Source organism: Ipomoea triloba, chromosome 15, assembly GCF_003576645.1.
Source record: "Ipomoea triloba cultivar NCNSP0323 chromosome 15, ASM357664v1".
Lineage (NCBI taxonomy): Eukaryota > Viridiplantae > Streptophyta > Magnoliopsida > Solanales > Convolvulaceae > Ipomoea > Ipomoea triloba.
Genome location: NC_044930.1, coordinates 4,916,026 through 4,943,151, shown reverse-complemented (window position 1 = coordinate 4,943,151; position 27,126 = coordinate 4,916,026). Strand labels below are relative to the sequence as shown.

Here is a 27,126-nt window from a genome sequence, read left to right as displayed (position 1 = left end):
AGTGATGACTGTTATTAAATAATTATTATTTTAATTATAATAACATTTTTTTTTAATTTATAGTAGCAGACAGTCAGACACATTATAACTCGAAACATCTTATTAAGAGGAAAGAGAATCAAACTATCTTATAGACACCTATAAATTCCTGCTATGATTCGATATTATTAAGTCAATATTTATAATTTTAATGTTTTAACCGTATATCAAATAATAAATAATTTTACCTCAACATTTTCTAATATATTACGGTAAAATCATTACTTTTAATGGCTCAATTGTAACACCCCAATTTTCAACTCTTACATTTATTACAAAATCCGTAATAAAACGCTGCGGAAGCTTACATCATATCAACAGAAAATCGGGTGCTACCGCCACACCTAGAGTGAATTCTATCACCTCTTTAACAAACTCCACTCTAAGTGCACATGCTAAACTTACAACATTAACATCAAACTTAGTACAATTGGAAATCATCCTTCCAGGGTATCTATTCTAGGGTAGAGTAGACCTCATCCTGTACTTCCATTCTATCCAGCTCATTGGCTACAGGGTCCCACACTAAACTGCAACTGATAAGAAACACATTGAAGTGCAGTTAGCGCGACGGCTAAGTAAGGTAATCCATTTGTCACTTTCATCAGGTAAAAGTTTTGACAAATATTTCATAAAGGTAAATACACATTACCAAATATGGTGTCCAGGTCTTTCATAACTGAAATCAACAGTTAATGCCATATAATTACAAGAATATAATGAGTATATAAGTCACAACACATTTCCTTACTCAAATTTCCTAGTTCATCAAACTAGGTTGCCTTTGACTTCTTTTTCATTCAGGCTAGGTTTTCAGCACTAGCCATGTCTATTACATATGTCATTGCCGCAATTATGACCTCTAGTTGTCTTTAATTACGAAAACGCTACTTAGTTTCTGACTAGAAGCAAGAGACCTTATTGAGGATACAAGTTTCTTTGACTAGACCGAAATCGGATCTGGACATGGGGATTACGGTCCTGCCCCAAGTCTCATTCGTGATCCCTTGGACGAAGGTTCATCATTATGGTCCCTAGTTTGGCCCCACCTAGGTCCATAAAGCTGATACCAACCCGAAAATGACATGAGTATCTATACTTAAGTGTGCACACCCCCACGGCCTACGCCTGACTGAGTGATATAGAAAACTCCCCTGCGCCTGACTGAGTGACGCAGAGACTCCCTACGCCTGACGAAGTGACGTAGAGACAACCGTACATATATTGAAGAAAACCATCGGTACTATAGCCCGAGGTAATATAAATGACAAGGTCCTCTTTGACTTCCTGAAACTAAGGTTTTGAAAACATGATTCTTCCTTCAATTTTTCTTACTCAAATCATTTCTTTTGGACATATTTCACCAATGAGTCCAATATTTGAAATCGGCTACCTCTTTAGCCCCTGAAGGATTTTCAAACAACATTTTCTCAAACAATAAGGTTTTGACAACCTTTATATCAAAATAGCATACGTTTTTCAACGTAAGTTTTCATAAACATTTTTGGATACACTTCATATGTCCATCTCACACTTAAAACAACCAGCATCCTCAATTATCGTCCTCAACAAGTTCCACCATGATCAACACCATTAGATCATAACTTGAGGATATCTTACATCCAAACATATATAAATTCTAATAGGTAAGGTCATTGCCTAACCATAACCCAAAAATCATGAGATTATCATTTAATCTCCATCATTAATCCACGTCCTTAGCATCACCTAATCACCATTAACTCACTAACTACCTCACAATTATCATTAACACATCCATAATCCTACTAAGCATAATTCAGAAAATTTCAGCTTGACGCAGTCCGAAAGATTGAGCCGGTAAAAATAGTTCCCGAACTCTTTTTCACTTGAAATTTTTATGGTAGGATCCCAACTTATAGTACTTGATGTCCATAAAAATTTTTGGTCATTTTGGTTCTCGAATAAACACAGAAAATTCCATGTTTGCCCTTGGCAGTGTGCTGTCCGGAATTTTTCTCTCTCTGGACCAGTTTTGGGAAAAATTCCGAAAACCATACTTCCACTACTCCGATCATTATGAAATTTTATATGCGGGTTCTACACTTATAGAACTACATGTCTAAAAAAATAGGATTAAAATACCTTACCAATTTTTCCCAATAAATCTCGGAAGTTACTGCCAGAATCTACCCCGATTTCCTTTCACTATTTTCACAAGTATAAGCCTATATGGACATAAATACAACATATACAAGCATATCCAAGCTATGAACATGTATACAAAAATATTCCCAAAGTTCAAAAACACCATATTTCAACCAAATAATCAATTATCCAAATTCAAGTGACTAATCCAACTTAAGGGAATTCCTTACCTCAACCGGGTTACTAGTCCTCGTAGAAGACTTTTGGAGTTGATTCCTCCAATTTCACCTTAAAATCCTATGATTCCACCAACAACATAACACAACATACAAGAAATCTTAACTTAGATTCAAGCACTAGGAAGGATTATAAAGCTTTCTACCGAATAAAATCGAAGTCTTACCGAATATTTGGAGGGATCTATGAAGAACTTGGCTATGGAAGCGAGGTTTTAATGGTAGAGGAAGATGAAGACTCACACACTCTCTCACCCTCTCTCATTTCGGCAATAGGAAGAAGAAAAGGGGAAAAAAAATGCTTTTATAATCACATTTAGCTTATGTGATAAGGTAAGGGAAAAAAAAATAATAAAATAATAAAATATCTCAACTTGGACTGATCGGGATTGAAACAGATGAATTTTCGATAGAAAATAATCCGGATAGAATAAATTCCGAAACTAAAAATTTATTCCAGACTAACCCTCAAAATTGGGCTAGGTTCGGTACACCGCGAAATTCTGCGATGCTACGATCACAACAAATTTTCACCCTTATACTCCGTCCAATTTCAACTTAACTAAGCAGGAAGTTCATACTTAGTCCTAATATGCATAATCATCCATTTCCTAGGGAAATCCGAACTGAAAATTCGTCCTCAAAAATTTTACGGTTCGTGACCGGCACGAACGATCGCAACTTAATAACAACTATACTTCCTTATAAAAATTCTTTTGAAATATCTGAAGATCATAACTTAGGAATGTCAACGCCTTAAGATAATGTTAATAAAATACGGGGTATTACATCAATAAAATGAAGTTATTAATTAATGTTAATTTCATCAGTTTTAAAAAATATAGTGATAATATTGATAGACACCCCCGAGTGGAGTAACCCGTCAGGAGCATGCCCAAGCACTCGGGACTTGTAGCCCATCCAAAAGACTGGTGGGATCTTAGACATGGGTGCGTACACAAGCGCAAACGGCCTTTAGCCATTCGCGGCCGATTAGCGCAAGGTATAGACTAGACGCCGAGTAGTCCAGGAAGTCAGGATTCTCGCCTAGTGACCGTGTCCAAACCCAGTCGCCTACCCTTTTGCATGCAGTCGAGATTGGTGAGGCCGACCGAGTGTTGAGCCTAGAGGCCCTGGAGTCTTCCTCCAGATATTGGGCAAGATTTTCCTTTTTGTCATTAAAAAATAAATCTGATAGGAAACTTTCTTAAGATCAAATTTGTTAACTCTTTCCTTTCCTTTCTAGAAGTATGTAGACCTTGTATAAATATCCCTTTAGGACACATTGAAATGGGGTTCAATTCTTGATTCTCTCGCAATAATAATGTTATTTTGTCATTTAATCTATTTTAAACTTATTTTATGGTCGTGTTGGCTCTTCGTTTGACTACCCCGTAACCGTGAAACTAAGAAACATTATTCAAAATCAAAGTATAAAAAATAAATTGAATAAAGTGTAACGAAATAAAGATCACTCAAGAACGCTAGAGTGGAGGGTCCAACAACACACGGTATATACACTGAGTACCAAAGTAACAAAAACGTTAACGCACCAAAAAAGTAGTGCCGTAGTAAAGCTTGTAAATGTGAACCTAACAAAAGTTAGTAGAAATCAAGAATGGCTTTTGGAAAGTTAAAAGAAAATATTTATAAACGGCCCCTAAATTGTTCACTTTTAAAATTTTGTTTTTTTTTTTTTAAACTTAATTTAAATATATTTAACCTTTTAATTGTTTATAATGTTGCACTTTTTTTTTGAGTACTATTGACTCTATTACAATGAAGTATCTGTTTATAGCTACTTTCTCAACCAAAGCCGAGTGCGGCGGTGATGGAGAGCCAAACCTCGCGAGCGGTGGTCCGGCCAACCGCAAGGTACATCACCTCGCCGGAGAGCGAGGAGATGAGAAGGGAGAGGATCGATTGATCCTGTTGCATCCACGCTGCGTGAGCTGGGTTCGGCGTTGTGACGGCAGCAGCAGAAGCCGTCGCTGGAACGGTGACAATGGAGGCCGGCGGACACGGATTGTCACCATCCACAAAGCCGAGGAGTCCTTGTCCTCGTAGGAAGGGCACCAATTGGGTACGCCAAAAGAGAAAATTGCATGCAGTGAGTTTTATGGAGACAAAGTGGTGTGCGGAAGAGAGTGGGTTGGTGACTGTCGGGGCGGTGGTGGTGACCGGAGCCGTCGCCTGATTAGCCGAGTTGTTGGTGGCCATCGCACGGAGAAGGTGAGTGATCACGGTGGTTAGGGAAAAGTGTGGTGGGAGGTCCTATCGCTAAGCTGATACCAGATGAACGTACAATATTTTGATTAACTGAATTCAGACTTTACAACAGAGTCCTAGATAGAGTAGGTAACTACAAAAGCTCCTATACAATAGCTCTAACCGTAAGACCTATTCTAAGTCATACAAAATATAACAGAAATAAATAATCTTAATAATAATATAACTCATACAAATGAAGCACAAAGAGCCAATATCGCCTCTACTGAGGCTCGAACCTACCCCTCCCATGTGTGCTATAATGTTGCGCTTTTAATAACTATAGTTATATAATTGTCAAACTCCATTAACATATGAGCATTTTTTTGGTCATTTAGAATCAATTTTTATGTTTAAAAATAATGAAGAGAATGAAATTTTAACTATAAATAAATGACAAAAACAACCCCTTAAAAATATATAAAATACCAGGACTGAAAGTTCAATATAATGGACAATTAAGATATTACATTTGCTTGTTTAAAAAAAAAAGAAGTTATTAAATCTGCTGATAATAAACAGGGACCAAATTTTCAACAGGGGCAACAATGTTGTTGTGCCTAGTAGGAAACCAACAAAAGCTTTTGCGAGGTGCGTGTGGGAAGTGCCAAGAATGGAATTGCATTCTGGGTTGACTCATCCATCGGCATTCACGGAAAAGCTCGCTACAAAATGGCGCAAACTTCATACATTCGGACCCAGGCTAGCCTTCATCGCCTGTTCAGTCGAATTTCTTGGCCAGTCGAATAGTTCTAATTTCTGCAAAGAATTATGGAACTCTGTCTCCATTTTCCTCGTTGGTCTTGTCTGTTAATGTTCCTGTCTGCCACGGCCATTGCGCAGACAACAAAATTCAGCAAAGCCGCTCCGATCGCTAGCCCGGGTTGCCCAAGCCAGTGCGGAAACGTGACGGTTCCATACCCGTTCGGAATCGGGAAAGGGAGCGGATGCGCCTATGATTCCGGGTTCGAAATCCTCTGCAACACCGAAATCAATCCGCCCAGAGCCTTCCTCACCATAGATATCCTTCCCACTATTGTCTACGACATATCAGACCGAGAAATACGGATTCCCAGCGCCGGCGTTGCCACGCATTGCTTTAACTCCACCGGTGCATTGGTTCGTCAATACTACTCCACTTGGATCCTCAGTATCCAAAAGTATTGCCACTATAGCCTCTCCCCGGCCAACAATCTGATCACCGTGGGCTGCGACGATACTCTGATGATATCGGACGGGACCAATACCACCGCCGGGTGCACTTCCCGGTGTACCGGCGCCGGCCAAGTGCCGGATAACGGGACTTGTTCCGGTATCGGGTGCTGCCAGTCCCCTATACCAAATGGGTTGAGAAAAGACTACGATGTTTCCATGGTGAGTGCCTGGAACCACACTAAGGCCTGGCCCTTCAATCGCTGTGGGCACACGTTTCTTGGAGAGGCGAGTCGGTTTAGGTTCCTTGGTGCGGCTGATTTGAGCGATCCTGATTTTCAACAGAGGGTTGTTGATAGTGTTCCGCTTGTTCTAGACTGGGCAATTGGGAACTTGAGGTGCGAAGAAGCGCAAAACAGCAGTGGATATGTGTGCCAAGTGAATAGCCATTGCGTGGATTCGGAGACGGGGTTGGGAGGCTACCGTTGCAACTGCAATCATGGTTATGAAGGCAACCCGTATCTCAGTCCCGGCTGCACAGGTCGGTATCCAATTTTCATGCTTGTATTTGGAAAATGACTTATTAATAATTTTTTTTGGACCAATTTTACCTCTTTAACTAGTTAAACAATTAAAATGAATGTTTGATAAATAATTTTTTAATTTTATTTATTAATGTTAACAAGTTAAAAATGAAAAAGTTAATTTGAGTAGTTTATTAATATCAGTCATGCTTGAAAAAATCACTAGGCAGTCCTCGGACGCTCAAGGGAGTCTAGGGCCGTAGGGTGCCTAAGCGGCGATTAATCGGTGCCTAGGCGTCTACGTATTTTTTTATTTTTAAAAATTCATTTTAAATGTTTTAATTCTTTTTAAGATTTGATAATTATAAACTATTTAATACTTTAATAATTAATACTAAATTTAGAGTTATTTCGCTCAAAACGATGTCTTTTTTAGTTAAATAGTCCATTTAAAAAAGAAGGAAACAATAGCTAATCGGCCGACTAGGCAACCTAGTCGGTGCCTAGGCTGTTAGCGCCTTGGCGGCGTAAGTAGTGATTATGGTGATACGCTAGGCGCCGATTAGGCCGCCTAGACCACCAATTATGGTGATACGCTAGGCAGCCAACAAACGCCTAGGCCCTGATTAATAGCTGCCTAGGTGGAATTTTTGCAACACTAATATCAGTTTAATGCATTTTTATTTTAAAAGTCCAATTTACCATTAATAGTGGTTGACTATATTAGTATTTATAATTATTCAATTTTTATTAAAATTTATATTTTAATATCATTAGAAGTCAAACGTCAAGTAAATAACACAATATACTTATGCCTGATCATTTTAAATGTAATCTGAGTAAACAATTAATTTATCAAAACACTTTTCATAGCTAATACTATCAATTGGTCAAAATAGTAAACACAATCAACTATCAACTAATTTTCAAACCTCCCCTGTATATCTATTCTCTACACAAGTATTTTTATTGTTAGTAGATTACTTTTTACATTGAAAATGTTGAGGTTAACAAAATAGCTATATGAAGATCAATCCACACTATATGCTACAGATATTGACGAATGTGCAAATCCAGAGATGAATCCATGTGAACAGATATGCATTAACGTTCAAGGGGGCTACAATTGTAGTTGTTTGGAAGGGTACTACGACGATGGTAAAAAAGATGGTCAGGGTTGCTTTCTCATGAATAAAAAGTCAATTTTTCCATGGCTTAAATTCTTTATAGGTAATCAACTTTTCAAAATTGTCACTAATGTTTACTCCATTTCATCAAGCACCCTTATCATTGTTCATATTTTAAAGTAATATTACTTATTGCCCAAAAATTCGTCAATTTTTTTAAAAACTCAGGGATAGGATTGGGAATTTTCGTCTTGGTTGCCACAGCTACTTCACTGTGCTATACGATCAAGAAAAGAAATCGAGCTCAACTGAGGCTAAAGTTCTTTGAACAAAATGGTGGCTTTTTACTAAAACAAAAGATCACCTCAAATGATGGAGGTAGAGATGGAACAGACGTGACAAAAATTTATTCAGCAAAAGAGCTCAGGGAAGCTACCAATAACTATGCTCATGACATGATTCTGGGTCGAGGTGGTAATGGCACTGTGTTTAAAGCAATCTTACCTAATGAACTCAAAGTTGCAGTTAAGAGATCAAAAACAGTGGACGACTCTCAAATTGAGCAGTTCATCAATGAGGTGGTTATTCTTTCTCGGATCAATCACCGTCATGTCGTCAAATTCTTGGGGTGTTGCTTGGAAGCCGAAGTTCCTTTGCTAGTATATGAATATATCTCGAATGGAACTCTATATCATCACATCCATAGTGAAGCTGGTGGATCGAATTGGCTGTCATGGGAAAATCGTTTGAGAATTGCAATTGAAGCTGCGGGTGCACTCGCTTATCTTCACTCAGCTACATCCATGCCTATAATCCATAGGGACGTTAAGTCAACCAACATATTGATTGACGAAAACTATACAACAAAGATCTCAGATTTCGGGGCTTCTAGGTTTGTTCCTTTGGATCGTACACATGTGGCAACACTAGTCCAAGGAACACTCGGTTATTTGGATCCAGAATACTTCCAAACCAGTCGCCTGACCGAAAAGAGCGATGTATATAGTTTTGGAGTGGTCTTAGCGGAGCTTCTAACAGAAAGGAAACCTGTATCTCCAAATATGAGTGAAGAAGACCGAAACTTGTCCTCTTTTTTTGTTCGATCCATGAATGAGAATCGTCTGTTTCAGATTCTTGTGCCTAGACTAGTAAGGGAGGGGACACTGGACCAACTTCAAAGAATTGCAGAGCTTGTGAAAAGATGTCTTCAACTCAAAGGAGAAGATAGGCCTAAAATGAAAGAAGTAGCGAGTGAGCTTGAATATATAAGAAATTCCATTAAGCATTGTTGGGCGGAGCCTTCTTGTTCTGCAGTAGTTGCGGATGATGAACCATCAGATCTTTATGCCGTTACAATTAGCCCGTAGTGCTGATTGTATGGGAGCTTTAATTTGCATTTAAATTAACTCATGAAGCTTCATTCTCAATGTATGATAATAATAATGTATTGCAACCATATGAGTATTCTTGCTCCCTCTATCCTAGTGTAATACACGTTATATTTACTAGTTTGTATGCCACCCGGGAAGAACATTATCAATATTATAATATAAAATTTAGTTCAAAATATACAAATTAATGTAAGGAAATATTGCACTTTCCGTCCCTAATTTATAGAATAATTGTAGAATTCGTCACCGAGTGTTGATCATGCTCACTTTTTGTCCTTAAATTTTTATTGAAGTTGCATTTTTTGTCCCTGAGTTATACTAAAATTGTAAATTTTGTTCCTAATATTTTATTAATAAAGAGATGAAAAGTGCAACATCAATAATAAATATAATTTGCCCTTACCATACGCACCTCCCGAAAGCTGCGCTTTTGTTGATTTCTCCTATCTTCATTTACTTTCTAAAAGCCATTGTTGATTTCTACTTACTTTTGGTAGCTTCACATTTAACAATCTCTTTTTTGGGTGCATTCTGCTAATCAGCTTGTATGCCGTATGTTGTTCGAGGGTCAGAAGAGAATTCAGATTTTTTATTTATTGAGTGAAGACAAAATTTAAATGAATTTTAAAATGTCGATGACAAAATATAAAATACCAATAATATGATTAAAAAAAAATATTATAATTCACAATACAATATTTATAATGGATGGTCAGCTCTAGCGAATGGGCTAGGCCCAAATTTGCTAGTTGGCTAGCTTTTCTGTCAATGCCTAATGATGAGTCAACGCAAAGTCAATTCCAGGCACTTCCCACACGCACTGCTTTTATCAGTTTTATGTATGTCCTGTTTGGCTCAGTGGTATTTTTGGATAATTTTTTCCTCAAATTTGAAAAAAAAAAGATTTTATTTTATTTGATTGATGGAGAATTTATTCTAATAAAAAAAATTAAAAAGTATTAAAATTGTACTTTGCACAATATGAAAGTGCAGTGCACAAGTTTGGATTTTTGATTTTATGTTTGATTTAGGGTTCACTTTTTACTGTTTAGGGTATACTGTTTATGAGTTAGGTTTAAAATTTAATTATTTTTTGTTGATAATTTTAAAAATTATCTAAAAATGCACTTTCAATTGTTACAATATTGGAAGGGAAATGAGTTACACAATTCAATTTTAGACTATTATCTCTCTACTTTTGGCATTATATATACGTGTTCCTTCTCTTCAAAAAAAATATACGTGTTCCTTGATTTCTTTAGTTATATCACTATCTAGTAGTTATTCTTGAGTTGCTCTACTTGAGAATTTAAGATCCATCACACTTGATAGAATATTGTCAAATATGATTTGAATTATCATTGTGGGCATTTTTAACAAACACAATACGCTAGAAATATCTCATAAGTGTCGGAAAAGACTTAGGCAAGTAGCCCTTATCATATGGTTGCAATACATGCATTTAGAATGAATGAAGTTACATGATGCACGTACATGCACATTAAAGAAGCTTCTGTGTAGGAGCATCCACTACTGGATGGTTAATTGGAGCTGCATAAAGATCCAATGATTCATCCTCTGCAGGTAAAAGACAAGAGGACTCGGTAGTCCAAGAAACTTTAGTAGAGTTTCTTATGCGTTCAAGTTCGCTGGCTACTTCCTTCATTTGAGGCCTATCTTCTCCCTTCAGTTCAAGACATCTTTTCACAAGCTCTCCAATTCTTTGAAGTTGGTCCAGTGTCCCCTCCCTTATCAGTCTGGGCACAATAATCTGAAACAGACGATTCTCATTCAAGGATCGAACGAAAAACGATGATAAGTTCCGGTCCTCCTCGCTCATATTTGGATACACGGTTTCCTTCCTGTTAGAAGCTCGGCCAAGACTACTCCAAAACTGTATACGTCGCTCTTTTCTGTCAACAAACTTGTCTGGAAGTATTCCGGATCCAAATAACCAAGGGTTCCTTGGACTAGTGTTGCCACATGTGTATGATCCAAAGGGACTAACCTAGAAGCACCAAAATCCGAAATCTTTGCGGTATAATTTTCGTCAATCAATATGTTGGTGGACTTAACGTCCCTGTGGATTATAGGTGTGGATGCAGATGAGTATAGATAAGCAAGTGCACCAGCAGCTTCAATTGCAATTCTCAGACGATTTTCCCATGACAACCAATCCGATCCACCAGCTTCGCGGTGGATATGGTAATACAGAGTTCCATTAGAGACATATTCATATACTAGCAAAGGAACTTCAGCTTCCAAGCAACACCCCAAGAATTTGACAACATGACGATGATTGATTCGAGAAAGAATAGCTACCTCATTGATGAACTGTTCAATTTGAGTGTCATCCACTGTTTTTGATCTTTTAACGGCAACTTGGAGTTTATTAGGTAATAAGATTCCTTTAAATACAATTCCATTTCCACCTTGACCCAGAATCATGTCTTTAGCAAAGTTATTGGTAGCTTGCCTGAGCTCTTTTGCTGAATAGATTTTGGTTACGTCTGTGCCATCACTGCCTCCATCGGTGATCTTTTGCTGTAGTAAAAAGCCACCATTTTGTTCAAAGAACTTTAGCCTCATTTTAGCATCATTTGTTTTCTTGATGATATAGGATAGTGAAGTAGCTATAGCAACAAAGACGACAGTTCCCAATCCGATCCCTGTATCATTAAAAATTTTCGAATTAGTAGGAGTGTACAAATAATTTGATGGTAGCCTGCAGGTTGGGTAGTGACACGACTGAAAAAGTTGCATATATTGTTCAACATTTTCAGTGTATTTACTCTGTGAAACATACATTACATACCTAGAGAGAGTTTAAACCATGAAGAAGCTGCTGACTTTTTGTTGATGAGAATGCAACCTTGACCACCTTTTCTACCGTCTCCGAAATACCCTTTAAAACAACTACAGTTGAATCCACCTGGAAAGTTAATGCATCGTTGTTCACATGACTTCATCGTCTCTGGATTTTTGCACTCATCAATATCTGGAACATGCATGTTGAGATCAAGCATTATATATACCATTCCAATATTTGATTCCAATTACCATTAATCTGATTCCAATATTTGAGCCAAAATTATCTCCATTAGTCAAATATTTGCTAGTGGTAATATACTAAAATGGCGTTTGATTAGTGACTTTTGTACTCTACTATCATACAATAAGATTTGATACTCATTAATCAACATGTTTGTTTGTCTAGTTTTGCTATCATACTATTAGATTCAAATATTTTAGTAATTATAAAGCTCATTACATTTTCTTCCATTGGTTTTGAACAATGGAATAAAAAATAAATGAAAAAATTCATTGTCCATGCATATGAAACTTTAATACATATACACATAGGGGCACCTGACGAGAACAAGTGCCCAGAGAGAAATAAGAACCATTTACAGTTGTCCACGTGTCCAGATCAACAAATCAGATGTCATTTTTAAAAAACGACGCGGTGCCATTTTCGTAAATAACTCGAACTTTGGTGCAAGTAAATGTGTTATAGTGCAAGTAGCTGGTGCACATTTGCAAGTAAAAAGTGCTAGTAAAATCACTTATAAGTGCTAGTAATTTACCTTGTTAACATTCGTGCACCTAATTATAACGTTAGGTGCAACTAGTTACAACATTAGGTGCACTTAGTATTGATGTTCAGTGTAAATTATACTTGCACTTGTAATACATTTTATTTGCACTTAGGTGCACTGTATGAAATTGCTACTTGCACTTGTAATAGATTTTATTTGCACTTCGATGTTCTGTTATTTACGAAAATGTCACTGCGTTTTTTTTTAATCAATGTTTCTGATCCGTTAGATTTGGACACGTGTACAAATGACACGCGTTCTGATTTCTCTCCTGGGCGAGTGGTTCTCATTTGTAGGCGATCATATACACATATATGTATGTGTATATATATTTATTATATGTTTTTGTATATTTATTTATTTTTATATTATTAATTATTTATTTATTTTGATTCTTATTCTTGTTTACTATTAAACAAATATGCTTTTTCACATAAACTAATTACCATTACTATGTATTTGATTTCAATTATGATTTTGATTCCAATGTTAGTTTGAACCAAACACTCCTTAAGCATGTTAAAAAAAAATTAAATACATAATACAATAAAGTAAATATAGAGTACTAAATAGTTTATATTTGTCTGGTTACGTACCTGTGCAGCCTGGACTAAGATATGGATTTCCTTCATAGCCATTATCGCAGTGGCAACGGTAACCTCCCAAACCGGTGTCCGAATCTAAGCAATGGCTATTCGCTTGGCATGCATATACACTGCCATTTTTGGCTTTGTCGCAACTCAATTTTCCAATTGGTGGGTCTAGTACAACCACGTGGAACACTCACGTTATTATTCATGCAAGAATTTTAACTTAGATTTAGAAGAAAGTCTACAAGTCCCTATTTAAAAGTATATTTTGGATGCTAAAGGATCACAACGAGGGAGTCGCTCCCACATACTGAATGTCAAATTTAAAATTTTGTAGTTACCAAACTAACTATGCGATCAATTCGGTTAGAGTTGTCCAATACAATAATTTTAACTTATTAAGGGGATCGGAAAGGAAGTTTTTGACATGAATTATAGTCATATTCTCTATTTTTTCTATTAATGATAGGCACACCATATTTTTCCCCTTAATTCTTCTCAAAGTGATTAATTTTATCTAAATATGTAACAAAATTGTCAAATATCGACATAAAAATTTGTGATTCTAAAATTTAAAGTACTTTTATGTAAGTTTTATCTATAAATTAAAGAGGGAGGACAATTTATTCAACTGTTGGATTAATAATTAAAGGGTTTAAAATTAAATCAAAATCTTTCAAATTTTAGGTTTACATACAGAGTGCTGTGTTTATATTTTGGATAAAAGTCATAAAACTAGTCACTTTAAAAGGTACTTGAGTAGGAAAATTTAGATCAACTTGTAATTAGGATAAAAGTAGAGTATAACATGTTAGAACTTATTTTAGAGTTTATAATTTATTTTAAACTACAAATGAGATATAAGCTCTATTTAGTAAAATATAGTGAGCTTAAAATAATACGGAGTAACTTATTTTGAAACGCTATCCCAAGTAGTGTTTTAAAATAAGCTAATGACTTTTTAATTTTTTTTCTTTTTTTATCCTTATTAATTTACAAAAATGACATCATCTATCCTTCATTAATCAAATTTGTAATATCTTAGTTTATCCTTTTATATCTTTTTAAACTTATTAGCTAATTCAACAATTAATTTTACCAAACATTTTAATTTCAATTAGTTAGCTTATTAGCTATTAACTTTTCAGCTAGACGTGCCAAACAGAACCATAATTTAGGAATCAAAATACCAATTTTCCATTTATTAACAATTACTCTCCAGTCCAGTCCCATTTTATATGTCTAGTTTAGTTAAAAAGTTATTTTTATAATATTAAGTTTAATATTAGTATATAAATGAAACGGAGTACTGAATAGTATATACTGATCGGAGTACTTATGTGCAAATTACGCACCTATGCAACCAAGATATGGATTGCCTTGATAGCCGTGATCGCAGATGCAACGATAACCTCCGAATCCCGTGTCCGAATCTACGCAATGGCTATTCCCTTTGCATGCATATTCAGTAAGGTGTTGTGCTTCTTTGCAATTCAAGTCTCCAATTGCCCAGTCTAGAAGGACCGGAATAGTTTCATAAACCCTCCGTGGAAAATTCTGATTGCTCAAATCAGATGCGCCAAGGAATGTGAACCGACTCGTCTCTCCAAAAAAGGTGTGGGCGCAGGGATTGAAGGACCAGACCTTGGTGTGGTTCATGGCACTCACCATGCTAATGTTGTACAACTTATTGTTCAAATCTTTTGGCATGGGTAATTGGCAGCAGCCGACACCGGAGCAGTTCCCATTAACCACCGGCACTTGAGAGGCATCAGAACAGCGCGAAGTGCATCTGGAGACGTCATTGGGTCCGTGGGATATGAGCAGAGTGTCGTCGCAGCCTACAGTGGTGAACTTGTTTGCAAGGGAGAAGCTGTAGTGATTTAATCTTTGGAGCAACATGGTTTGAGAGGTAAAGTTGAAAGGGAATGGCATAGGACGCCATGCTCCTTTGGAGTCGTAACAAACGGTTAACACGCCGGGGCCGGGTATCCGTATCTGAGTATCTGATATGTCATAGACTAACATAGGTGCGCCCCATCCGGTAGTGAGGACTGTGTTGGGTGGATTGGCACGGGTGTCGCAGAGTATCTCGAATTTGGAATCAAATGCACATCCGCTTCCTATTCCGAATGGGTACGGAATCGCCAAGTTTCCGCACCGGTTTGGGCAACCTGGACGACCAATCGGAGCTGCAGTTTGGCTCAAGTTGGTTGTCAGGGCAATAGCCAAGGCAGACAGGAACACACAACACCAACATGCAACAGGGGAAGAGAGTTCCATAACTATAGAATAGAAGAAGATGTAATTCTATGGATAATAGTGTCCGAATGGCCATGAAGTTATATTTATAAGCTAAAAGGCACTATTACTTAATAAGCTACATGTTACAATATAATGCTGCCATGACTTTTTGCACTTCCGCTAATATGGTCAACGCACATATTGCAAATTTTACTTTAGTGAAGTGGCCATAATTGAGGTCTATTACAAAATGCTGCAACTGACACTAATTGTGTTAGGTGCTGCATTTACACTTTCCTATTCGGCTATTTGCACCTTCATCTACTCCGTTCCCCAATAATAATAATGCACAATTTGGTCATTAAATGACTTACCTATCAGCCAGGCAAGCAGATACCATTAACCCCAAGTTTTCATTGGCTTATGCCCAAAAAACAAAACTTCAATGCACAGCAAACCATATGGCACATGCAAGAATTAAACAAACCATGAATGCCACCCAACTCATGTCAACAGTAAGACTCTTTTAGTGGTTGTTCCTAAAAGCACAGCTGAAGGGGAGATGATGCGGAACTTGTGTCGTGATTATATTATATTCATCATAACATAATGCATAATGCATTCTCAGTCTCTCTTTTCCTTACAAATACAATGAAGTAGAAATATCATCCATTATTATCATACAAAGAGATTAAAGTTAAATGATATGATCTCATCACATGCATAAGCACTATGGGCTTATTGTCACTGGATAAAGATCTGACGCTTCATCCTCTTCAAGTATAAAACAAGGTTCTGCACATGAATGTTCAGCAGAGTGTCTTATACATTCAAGTTCACTTGCTACTTCTTTCATTTTAGGTCTATCTTCTCCTTTAAGTTGAAGGCATCTTTTCACAAGCTCTGCAATTCTTTGAAGTTGTTCTAGTGTCCCCTCCTTTACTAGCCTAGGCACAAGAATCTGAAACAGTCTATTCTCATTCACGGATCGAACAAAAAATGCAGATAAGTTTCGATCCTCTTCCTCACTCATATTTGGAGGCACAGGTTTCCTTTCTGTTAGAAGTTCGGCCAAGACTACTCCAAAACTATATACATCACTCTTTTCTGTCAATAGGCTTGTTTGGAAGTATTCTGGATCCAAATAGCCAAGTGTTCCTTGGACTAGTGTTGCCACATGTGTACGATCCAAAGGGACTAACCTAGAAGCTCCAAAATCAGAGATCTTTGCAGTGTAGTTTTCGTCTATCAATATGTTGGTTGACTTGACGTCCCTGTGGATTATAGGCATGGATGCAGCAGAGTGAAGATAAGCAAGTGCACCTGCAGCTTCAATTGCAATTCTCAAACGATTTTCCCATGACAACCAATCTGATGCACCAGAATGGCGATGGATATGGTGATGCAGAGTTCCATTAGAGATATATTCATATACTAGCAGAGGAACTTCAGCTTCCAAGCAACACCCCAAGAATTTGACAACATGGCGGTGATTAATTCGAGAAAGAATAACCACCTCATTGATGAACTGCTCAATTTGAGTGTCATTGACTGTTTTGGATCTTTTGATTGCAACTTCTAGCATATTTGGTAAAATTCTTTTAAACACAATGCCATTTCCACCTCGACCCAAAATTATATCTTGAGCATAGTTATTAGTAGCTTCAGTGAGCTCTTTGGCAGAATAAATTTTGGTCACCTCTGAGCCATCGCTGGAGGTGATCTTTTGTTTCAGTAAGAAGCCACCATTTTGTTCAAAGAACTTGAGCCTCATGTTAGCACGGTTTGTTTTCTTGATCATATAGCATAGTGAAGTAGCCACAGCAACCAAGGCAAATATTCCCAATCCTATCCCTGTATTGATGGTAGGGTAGTGAGAACCACTGGCAATCAGTAAACGTTCATACCATTTCTTAAAAATGAAAGAAAATTAAGAACTTACCTAGAAAGAATTTAAACCATGAAACTGACTTTTTGTTCATAAGAAGGCAACCTTGACCATCTTTTCTACCGTCGCTGTAGTATCCTTCGAGACAACTACACTTGAATCCCCCTGGAATGTTGTTGCATTGCAGTATACATGTATTATTCTCTGGATTTTTGCATTCATCAACATCTGGAACATATAAAGACTCAGCATTATACACAACTAATAGTGTAAATGTAACCGAGTAAATACGAAGTGTTAAATAGTAGATATTTAATTTATGTTATTACGCACCAGTGCAACCTGGACTTAGATATGCGTTCCCTACTTCCCTTCATAACCGTCATCACAACGGCACATGTAACCTCCATTTCCTGTGCGGCCTGAATCTACACAGTGACTATTGGCTTGGCATGCATATCCACTTCTTTTTTGGGCTTCGTTACAACTCAAGTTTCCAATTGGCCGGTCTAATACAAGTGGCAATTGTTATACTGTGAATTATGGTTCATATTACAAGATGGTTCCAATAATACCATATATAATTGTCAAGCATATATGTTTGAGTTTGTTTTTTCTTTTTTAAACATTAAGGCTTATTTTTATTATTAAATAGACAAGAGCAATTTAGGCATTAATAACAGAAGAAAAAAAATCTGCTCTTAGTATATTTACGAAAAAAAAGCCTTACCTAACGCCATGAAGCAGCCTTGAGTGAGATATGGGTTGCCTTCATAACCATAATCGCATTCGCAGCGATAACCTCCAAATCCGGTGCCGGAATCTACGCAATGGCTATTCGCTTGGCAAGCATATCCACTACTGCTTTCGGCTTCTTTGCAACTCAAGTCTCCAATTGCCCAGTCTAGAACCACGGGAACAGTTTCAACAACCCTCCGTGTGAAATTAGGATTGCTGAAATCAGATGCACCAAGCAATCTGAAGCGACTGGTGTCTCCAAGAAACATGTATGAGCAGGGATTGAAGGACCAGACCCTGGTGTGGTTCGAGGCACTGAGCATGCTAATATTGTAGACCTTGTTGGAGCCCTTGGGTAAGGGTAATTGGCAGCAGCCGATACCGGAACAAGCCCCATTGTGAGGCACTTGAGAGGCATTAGAACATGTGGAAGTAATATTGGTTCCTTGCGATATGACGAGAGTATCGTCGCAGCCAATTGTGGTTATCTTGTTTTCAGGGGAGAGGCTGCAGTGATAATATCTTTGTATGGGCAGTACCCAATAAGTTTGGAGTAGAAATGGCGGCTTACGAACCAATGCTCCTTTGGAGTCGTAGCAATTGGTTGCCAGCATTGGGGAGTGCGCAACCGAAATCTGGGTTTCTGATATGTTATACACAAAGCGGAGCCCACTCCATCCTCTAAAGATTGCTCTGCCTTGATTGGAAACAGTAGTAGTGTCGCAGGATATCTCGAATCCGGAATCAAGTGCACATTCACTTCCTATCCCGATTCCGAATGGGTAGGGAACCGTCAAGTTTCCGCAGTGGGTGGGGCAACCTGGACGAACAATGGGAGCGTTGCTTCTCGTCTGGGCAATAGCGGAGGAGCCTGACAGGAACACCACCACTAATAAACAACACCAACATGCTGCAACAGGGCCGCCACATAGTTTTTCCATAAGAGCAAATATCAATTTTGGTTCCACGACTATTAGCAAATGACAATTTTGGTTCACATGTTTCATTTCTATCAATTTTGGTCTCACAACTATTGTTTTAGTACCAATTTTCATCCACGACTATTAGTTTAGTGCCAAAATTTATCGCGCCGATCACCTATTCGTTTAAAACGTGCAAACATCTAAAATTGTTAAGCATATTTTCATCATTTTCAACTTAATATCTTAATTTGAGTATGAATAAATGAATTTAAGTCCTAAAATCAATCAAAATTCGCAGTTTTTCCACCTCATTTTAGGAGGAGAATTGTGAATTGTGATCGATCTTAGAGCTTAAATCTCTTTATTCATGCTCAAATTAGGATATTGAGTTGAAAAGGATGAAAATACCATCAAAAATTTTAGATTTCGGCACGTTTTAAACGGGGATGGGTGACCTGCGTGATGAATTTTGGCACTAAAACAATAGTCGTAGGACCAAAATTGGTATTTGCTTTTTTCCATAATTATATTATTGAAGATGTAAATGAAATATATTACCGATTCTATGGATAAAAATTTTGGGTGGCAAATCAAATTGTATTTATACGCTATATGCCTATATGGATAGGCGATGATGAAGACAGGTAGGCCTGGGTGAGGTCTGCACTCTGCATCTATGAGCTTTTCCGTGAATGCCGATCCACGAGTTTACCCAAAATCAATTCCCCACACATCCCATACCATTATTGCTCACACTTGGAACTAGATATTTAGGAATAAGTCTATTGGTACTCGATTACACCCCTATATAGAAGAGGGTGGGTTCGAGCCGTTGAGAAAATAGTTATGAACAGATACTGTATTGTAACAGAGTTAGTAGTACTCAAAAAACAATTGTGATACCTTTACATTAAGTAATGTTGACAATTAAGTCGGGAGAATGTATTTATGAATAGATAGTATATTTTTTATATAAATAATAAACATTTTATTTTTATCTTGACCCAACCCGTCTCAGGGACAAAGATATGTGAGACAGCCTCACATAAGTTAATTGGTTGGATTGAATCTTTTAATGTAATTTTGACTTATGTGCATTATAGCTCAATTAAGTAACTCTAAATCAAATCTTAAATCATATTGTAATATGCACCAAAGTGTACGCTAGTTAATTTGTCCTTCCAACACGCACCTCTCGAAAGCTTTTAGTTGATTTCTAATATGACTCTATTTGGCAGAGCTTATTTAGGAGCTTATAGTTTATTTTAAGCTACTAATAAGTTATAAGCTCTGTTTGGTAATGTTCCTAAGTTATAAGCTCTGTTTGGTAATGTTCCTAAAATAAGCTAGTAGCTTAAAATAAGAGCTTATTTTTGATAAACTAGTAGCTTCTTAACTTTTTTTCCATCTTTAACCTTATTATTTTAAAGAAATGACATCATTTACACTTCTTAATTAAAACCTTTTTGGCTAAACCTTTTTGACTTTTTTTTTTTTTCAATATGTTTAGTTTTAATTTCAATTTGACATTTTTGTTTCAACATTGATTTTTGTATGAATTAATCTTACGAATTATAAACATTTTGTTTTACTTTATATGATTTCAAATATATGCTCTCACTTTATATTTTATTAAAATATATTGATTTCACTATTTTATTTTTAAATATATAAACAAACCTATTTAAATTTAAACTATTTAAATTGTATGAAGATGTCCTTTTTAGTCTTTTTACATTTATCAACTTATTAAAAAGCTAATTTTACCAAACACTTTTAAGCATAACAGCTAGCTTACCAGCTCTTCAGATTTCAGCTTCGAGATTATAGCTTTTCAGTTTTCAGCTTTCAGCTACCTTTTCAGCTAGGTTTGCCAAACATAGCCTAAATATCTTTTCTACTAACTTTTGGTAGTTTCACATTCAGCTCTATCAGTTGAGTGTTTGCTAGTGAAAGCTTTTAGTTGATTTCTAATATATATCTTTTCTACTAACTGATGGTAGTTTCACATTCAACTCTATCAGTTGAGTGTTTGCTAGTGAAAATACACTACTTTAGCGCTTTAAATAGTACACTAAATACTTAATATAATCTAACAACTTCTTGGCAGAGCTACGGGTCTTCGGGAATGACTCGTTATTGCGAAAAATCTTAATTTTATCAGACTCATTGTTGAAACTGATTCTGAAGCTATGATGCAAGCTCTTGATTGTAACATGGGGAATACTATTGATGCCAATACCTTAATCACGGACTGCAAAGCTCTCATGGAGCGCTTTGATAGATGGAAGATCAGTCATGTGTTCCGAGAGGAAAATCAATGTGTCAACTTTTTGGCAAATCTTGAGCAAAGTTCAACGTGGAGTACTACGGTGTTGAATCATCCTCCGGACGGGCTGAATGTGTTGCTCGACCGGAATATGAACAACGTCGCTACGAGCAGGCGTCTCTGATTAATCGGGATCTACGGGTCCCTTTAATCCAAAAAAAATAAAAATAAAAATAAAAATAAAAATAAAAAAACTTAATATAATACAACAAAATGAATACTTTCCCATTTTACACGTTAGATTATTAGTCAAGACCAACAGGCAACAGGGGCAGAGAATTCCATAATTATTGAGGATGTAAATGTAATATATTACCGATCGATTCTATTGATAAAAGTTTGAGAGCATGTATGAAAATTTCTAGCTAGCTTTCCCGTCAATGCTTATCCATGAGTCAATTCCTATCCACGAGTCAACCCAAAGTCAATTCCTGGCACTTCCCACACGCACTGCCCTAAAGGTTTTGTTGGTTTCTTATCTCCTGTTTGGCTCACTGGTTTTTTTGAGAGAATATTTTCCTTAAATTTGAAAATAAAAAAATATTTTATTTTATTTGATTGATGGAGAATTTATTCTAATAGAAAATAAAATTTTCAAACCCCACCCATAGGTAATCATCTCAAATCAAGAAGAGAAGTCGAATTAATAAACTTAGCTTGTAGTTACCAAGTCAATAGTGTGACCAATTTGGTTGAAGTTGTCTCTAAAGAAATAACATAATTTAAACACAGTATCAAAATTACATAATATTAAAATAAATAGAATATCAAAATTACATAACATTAAAATTAGTTTAGACAAGAAATTTAAACAAAATATCAAAATTAAATATATTAAATTTTGAAACAAAATATGATGTACGGAGTAATATATTATTACCGATTCTATGGATAATAGTGTTCGAGTGGCCATCAAGTTATATTTATAAACCACATGTTACAATGCAGGTAGTTTGAGTAATTCTACATGTACTCTTAATTCTTACTTTTATTATTTACTCCCTATGATTTGATCGACATGCTTTAATTACTTAATTTAATAGGAGTCCATGATATTTATTCATTCTTTTTTTTTTTTTCATCTAATCAAATTTGAACACAAGTGAAAGTAAAAGTTGGAAGTAAATTATTACGAGTACGTCAATGAAATATTTTTCACGCTGTCATGACATTTTCCACTTCCGCTAATATGGTCAACACACGTATTGCAAAATTTACTTTAATGAAGTGGCCATATATAATTGGACAAATTATTCTATGGATCCGGGTCCACCTTGCAAGGTGAAACTGCGCAAATTTGACTGTGGATCGCGATCCACAATGCATGGTAGTCCATATATATCAAAACGGCGTCGTTTTGATTAATGAAAAGAAACAGCAGAAACGGCATCTGTTCCGCAAAAAGTAACTCCGTGTGTATAACATATTCAATTTCTTTTTAAAAACACAGCAGTTTCCTTTCAATACAACTACAATTTCTTTTCGATATAACTACAGTTTCATTCGACATTATACACTCAAATATGTTAAATTGTTATTCAATTTAATTTCATTTTATATACACTATAGTTTCATTACAACACAACTACAATATCATTGCTATATAATTACAGTTTGAGTTAATTCCAGCAATGGTTCTCCGACTATGTTGATTTTCCAAAATTAGTCATCGACTTTTGATTTAGACAATTTAAGTCCCTTGACTTTCAAATTCTTTCCAATGTTGGTCCTTTAGTCAAATTTTGGTTAAGTTGAAGTCAAATGAAGGTGTAAAATTGTCCGTTCACATATATAGTATATTATTACTCGTATTTCTCCTGTCATATACGCTATATATATGAATATAATCTTAGCCGAAGAGACTTTGACTAAAATTAATGGATTCGATTGAGACTTCGAATGAGATTATATTCATATATATAACGTAACCAAAATAAGCTAGTAGCTTAAACTAAAAACTTATTTTTAATTTTTAAAAATAAGCTAGTAGATTCCTAACTTTCTTTTTTTCATCTTTATCCTTATTATTTTAAATAAATGACATCATTTACCCCTCCCAATTAAAATGTGATCATTTTATTATTATTATTATTAAAGATTGATTATCTTATATATATATATATATATATATATATATATATATATATATATATATGAATAGGATTGTATTGGATGTATTGATGATGAAGGAGATTCACAATAATATTGCTACTTTTCATTTGAAAATGTTAAATTTTAATATGTAAACAAACCTATTTAAATTTAAAACTATTTAAATTTTATGAAGATGTCACTTTTAGTCTTTTTACATTTATCAGCTTATCAAAAAACTAATTTTACCAAACACTTTCAAGAATAATCAGCTAGTTTAACCGCTCTTCAGCTTTTAGCTTATAATTTTCCATCTTTCAGCTACATACCTTTTCAATTATGTTTGCCAAACGTAGCTAATATGGTGATATATGGCTTAAGCATATCTTTTGTCTTTTCATTTGAATTGCTTTTTTTTTTTTTTACCAAAATGTTGAATCCTTAATTTCAAGGGTCTCCTCTCGGCCCAAGTGCCCCACTTTCTCTAGAATAGTTGAATTGATTTTTCTGTCAGCATTAAACCGCTTAATAAGTTAATTAAAGTAAAATTTCTAAACTAAAGCCTCGACCATATATTCTACTATTCTAGAGGAAGTGGAAAACGTGATGGTAACATTGGAAAATGTAGCCTATTAGTACCTTTCATCAACTACAATTGCGTATGGACTTATGTCTTATCATGTCTCCACCTATAAGAGCCACATGACTACTTATCAATTGACAAATAAGGCACAACAGGACGATAAAGTTTCAATTCATACATATTTATCTTAGATAGGACGTCCTGGGAGATGGTAGCTAGCTACAACGTACTTGACGCCAATTATATTCAAACATGCATGATGCAGATCCAGGCCAATCACTGCCAACACTCTTATTTTTTTTTTTTTTTTTTTTTTTGCGAATACACTCTGATTTCTATGCTAGCTCAGCTCTTTTGTTAAAGAGAATTGTTAAAATTAAACGCTTATTACTATACCAATAGCTATAGCTAGTAACGAAAGTGTAACTTTATTTCCTAAGACTACTATAACACATTTTGAGACGATGGGTGATGGACTTGGCCCTATTAAGTCCTTTATCGGCATTCGCTCAACAATCTTTTAACCACCATGTGCTAGACTTGGCCTTTACTAGCTCGAAAGTGTAACTTTATTTCCTTATACCACCACACATTTTCAAGACGTTGAGTGCTAGACTTGACCCTTTATTAGTTTCTGTCACTGAGTGCTAGACTTGACTTTTATTAGCTTCTGCCCAATAGTTATTGCGTGGGTCACGGTCCAAAAACGAAGTCATTATTTATTTTTTTCACGAGACCCACTGTAACATGTATTTTTATAACTCATAATGTACATTATTCTAACTCATAATTTACATTATTCTAATTCATAAAATTTAATTAAATTCGTTTTGGACCGAGATGCGTGGAGCGATTTGCGGAGTCTTCGGGGATGGCCTATCCATATAGTGTATAAATAGAATTTCATGGCCAACCAAACTTTTTATATATACATGCAAATACAGATCGAATTGCTAATATATTATATCCTCTATAGCTATGGAATTCTGTGCCCCAATTGCTTGTGGGCGTTGTTTATTGATGGCGCTCGTCTTCCTGTCTGCCTCAGCTATTGCCCAGACGACGACAACCAACTTGAGCCAAGCTGCAGCTCCGATTGGTCGTCGAGGTTGCCCAACCCGGTGCGGAAACTTGGCGATTCCGTACCCATTCGGAATAGGAAGTGGATGTGCATTTGATTCCGAATTCCAGATACTCTGCGACACCAGTTCCAATCCACCCAACACAGTCCTCACTACCGGAGCGGGCAACCCTGCCTTAGTCTATGACATATCAGATAGGCATATATGGGTTGGCGGCGGCGGCGGTATAACCGTTTGCTACGACTCCAAAGGAGCATGGCGTCCTCTGCAATTCCCTTTCAACTCTACTTCTCAAACCATGTCGTTCCAAAGATTAAATCACTACAGCTACTCCCTTGAAAACAAGTTCGCCATTGTAGGCTGCGACGACACTTTGCTCATATCCCACGGAACCAATGACGTTTCCAGTTGCACTTCGCGCTGTTCTAATGCCTCTCAAGTGCCGCCGGTTAATGGGACTACTTGTTCCGGTGTCGGCTGCTGCCAATTACCCATGCCAAAAGATTTGAACAAGTTGTACAACATTAGCATGGTCAGTGCCATGAACCACACCAAGGTCTGGTCCTTCAATCCCTGCGCCTACTCCTTTTTTGGAGACACGAGTCGGTTCAGATTCCTTGGCGCATCTGATTTGAACAATCCTAATTTTCCACGGAGGGTTCATGAAACTGTTCCACTCGTTATGGACTGGGCAATTGGAGACTTGAATTGCAAAGAAGCGCAGCACATTACTGAATATGGATGCAAAGGGAATAGCCACTGCGTAGATTCAGACACGGGAGGCTATCGTTGCAGCTGCGATCACGGCTATCAAGGCAATCCATATCTGGGTTGCATAGGTGCGTAATTAATTTGCTGATAAATACTCCGCTATGCTATTTAGTACTCATCCCTTTCATTTACATACTAATATTAAACTTAATATTATAAAAATAGAATTACAAATATGTTTGATTCGCACATGAAAATCAGAATCGGTATGAGTATCAAATACTTAGTAATGGTAATAGATTTTGGTGAAAGTATTTTGTATGTTTGGTAGTAGGGAGGAATGAGAATGATTATTAATAGTTGGGGAAGAAATGAGACACCTTAGTAACTCTCCTTAATTGAACTAGACATTTAAAATGAAACTAAGGAGTAATTGTTAATAAATGAAAAATTGGTATTTTGATTTTTAAATTATAACTCTGTTTAGCACGCCAACTGAAAAGTTAGTAGCTAATAAGCTAACTAATTAAAATTAAAGTATTTGACAAAATTAATTGTTGAATTATTGATAAGTGTAAAATGATAAAAGGATAAACTAAAATATTAGGAATTTAATTAATGAATAGCAGATGATCATTTTTCTAAATTAATAAGCATAAAAAAACAAAAAAAAAGTAAAAATTAAAAACACAAAATGCACTTTCAAATAGGGACTCGTAGACTTTCTCCTGAATCTAAGTTAAAATTCTTGCATGAATAATAACGTGAGTGTTCCACGTGGTTGTACTAGACCCACCAATTGGAAAATTGAGTTGCGACGAAGCCAAAAAAGGCAGTGAATATGCATGCCATGCGAATAGCCATTGCTTAGATTCGGACACCGGATTGGGAGGTTACCGTTGCCGCTGCGATAATGGCTATGAAGGAAATCCATATCTTAGTCCAGGCTGCACAGGTACATACGTAACCAGACAAATATAAACTATTTAGTACTCTATATTTACTTTATTGTATTATTATGTATTTAATTTTTTTAACATATTTAAAGAGTATTTGGTTCAAACCTTGGAATCAGAATCTTAATTGGAATCAAGTACTTTTTTTTTTTTTTTGAATACTACTAACTCTATTAGAATGCAGTATCTGTTCATAACTACTTTCTCAACCTATTGAAGCACAAGGGTTAGTGTTGTCTCCGACTCGAACCCACCACCTCCCGTATAAAGGGAAGAGTTTGATGCCACTGGACTACAAGTACTTAATAATGGTAATTGATTTAAATGAAAAAAAACATATTTGTTTAATAGTAAATGACAATAGGAATAAAAATAAATAATTAATTAATAATATAAAATAAATAAATATACAAAAATATATAATGCATGCATATATGTATATATATATATATATATATATATATATATATATATATATATATATATATATATATATATATATATATATATATATATATATATATATAT

General features: G+C 36.0%; 3 protein-coding genes and 1 pseudogene across 3 annotated transcripts in view; 2 read left to right on the top strand and 2 right to left on the bottom strand.

The window, feature by feature from the left end:
* The first annotated feature begins 5,454 nt into the window (after positions 1–5,454).
* LOC116007446 (putative wall-associated receptor kinase-like 16) lies at positions 5,455–9,040 on the top strand. Its single transcript, XM_031248118.1, has 3 exons — positions 5,455–6,363; positions 7,400–7,576; positions 7,702–9,040. The coding sequence occupies exons 1-3, from the start codon at positions 5,484–5,486 to the stop codon at positions 8,838–8,840; spliced, it is 2,196 nt and encodes a 731-aa protein (XP_031103978.1). The 5' UTR covers positions 5,455–5,483; the 3' UTR covers positions 8,841–9,040.
* A 1,149-nt stretch (positions 9,041–10,189) lies between these two features.
* On the bottom strand, positions 10,190–18,791 carry LOC116006842 (annotated as a pseudogene).
* LOC116006841 (wall-associated receptor kinase 2-like) lies at positions 17,549–18,864 on the bottom strand. The gene is made up of 2 exons (XM_031247336.1): positions 17,916–18,864; positions 17,549–17,694 (listed from the first exon to the last, which is right to left on the bottom strand). Exons 1-2 carry the CDS (start codon positions 18,862–18,864, stop codon positions 17,549–17,551), a joined length of 1,095 nt encoding a protein of 364 aa, XP_031103196.1.
* Positions 18,865–24,777: 5,913 nt separating this feature from the next.
* LOC116006398 (wall-associated receptor kinase 5-like) overlaps positions 24,778–27,126 on the top strand; it is a 5,447-nt gene continuing 3,098 nt past the window's right edge. The window contains exons 1-2 of the mRNA XM_031246749.1: positions 24,778–25,770; positions 26,433–26,597. Coding sequence (XP_031102609.1) covers positions 24,828–25,770; positions 26,433–26,597 — 1,108 coding nt within the window. The 5' untranslated portion in view covers positions 24,778–24,827. The remainder of the gene's footprint in view (positions 25,771–26,432; positions 26,598–27,126) is intronic.

Excerpts from the sequence above, each read along its gene's own strand:
- LOC116007446 (XM_031248118.1), top strand. The coding sequence starts at position 5,484 with ATGTTCCTGTCTGCCACGGCCATTGCGCAGACAACAAAATTCAGCAAA. Across the intron at positions 6,364-7,399 it reads TCTCAGTCCCGGCTGCACAG|ATATTGACGAATGTGCAAAT; the intron begins GTCGGTATCCAA and ends TATATGCTACAG. Across the intron at positions 7,577-7,701 it reads ATGGCTTAAATTCTTTATAG|GGATAGGATTGGGAATTTTC; the intron begins GTAATCAACTTT and ends TTAAAAACTCAG.
- LOC116006841 (XM_031247336.1), bottom strand. The coding sequence starts at position 18,864 with ATGGAAAAACTATGTGGCGGCCCTGTTGCAGCATGTTGGTGTTGTTTA. Across the intron at positions 17,695-17,915 it reads AGGCTGCTTCATGGCGTTAG|ACCGGCCAATTGGAAACTTG; the intron begins GTAAGGCTTTTT and ends CACTTGTATTAG.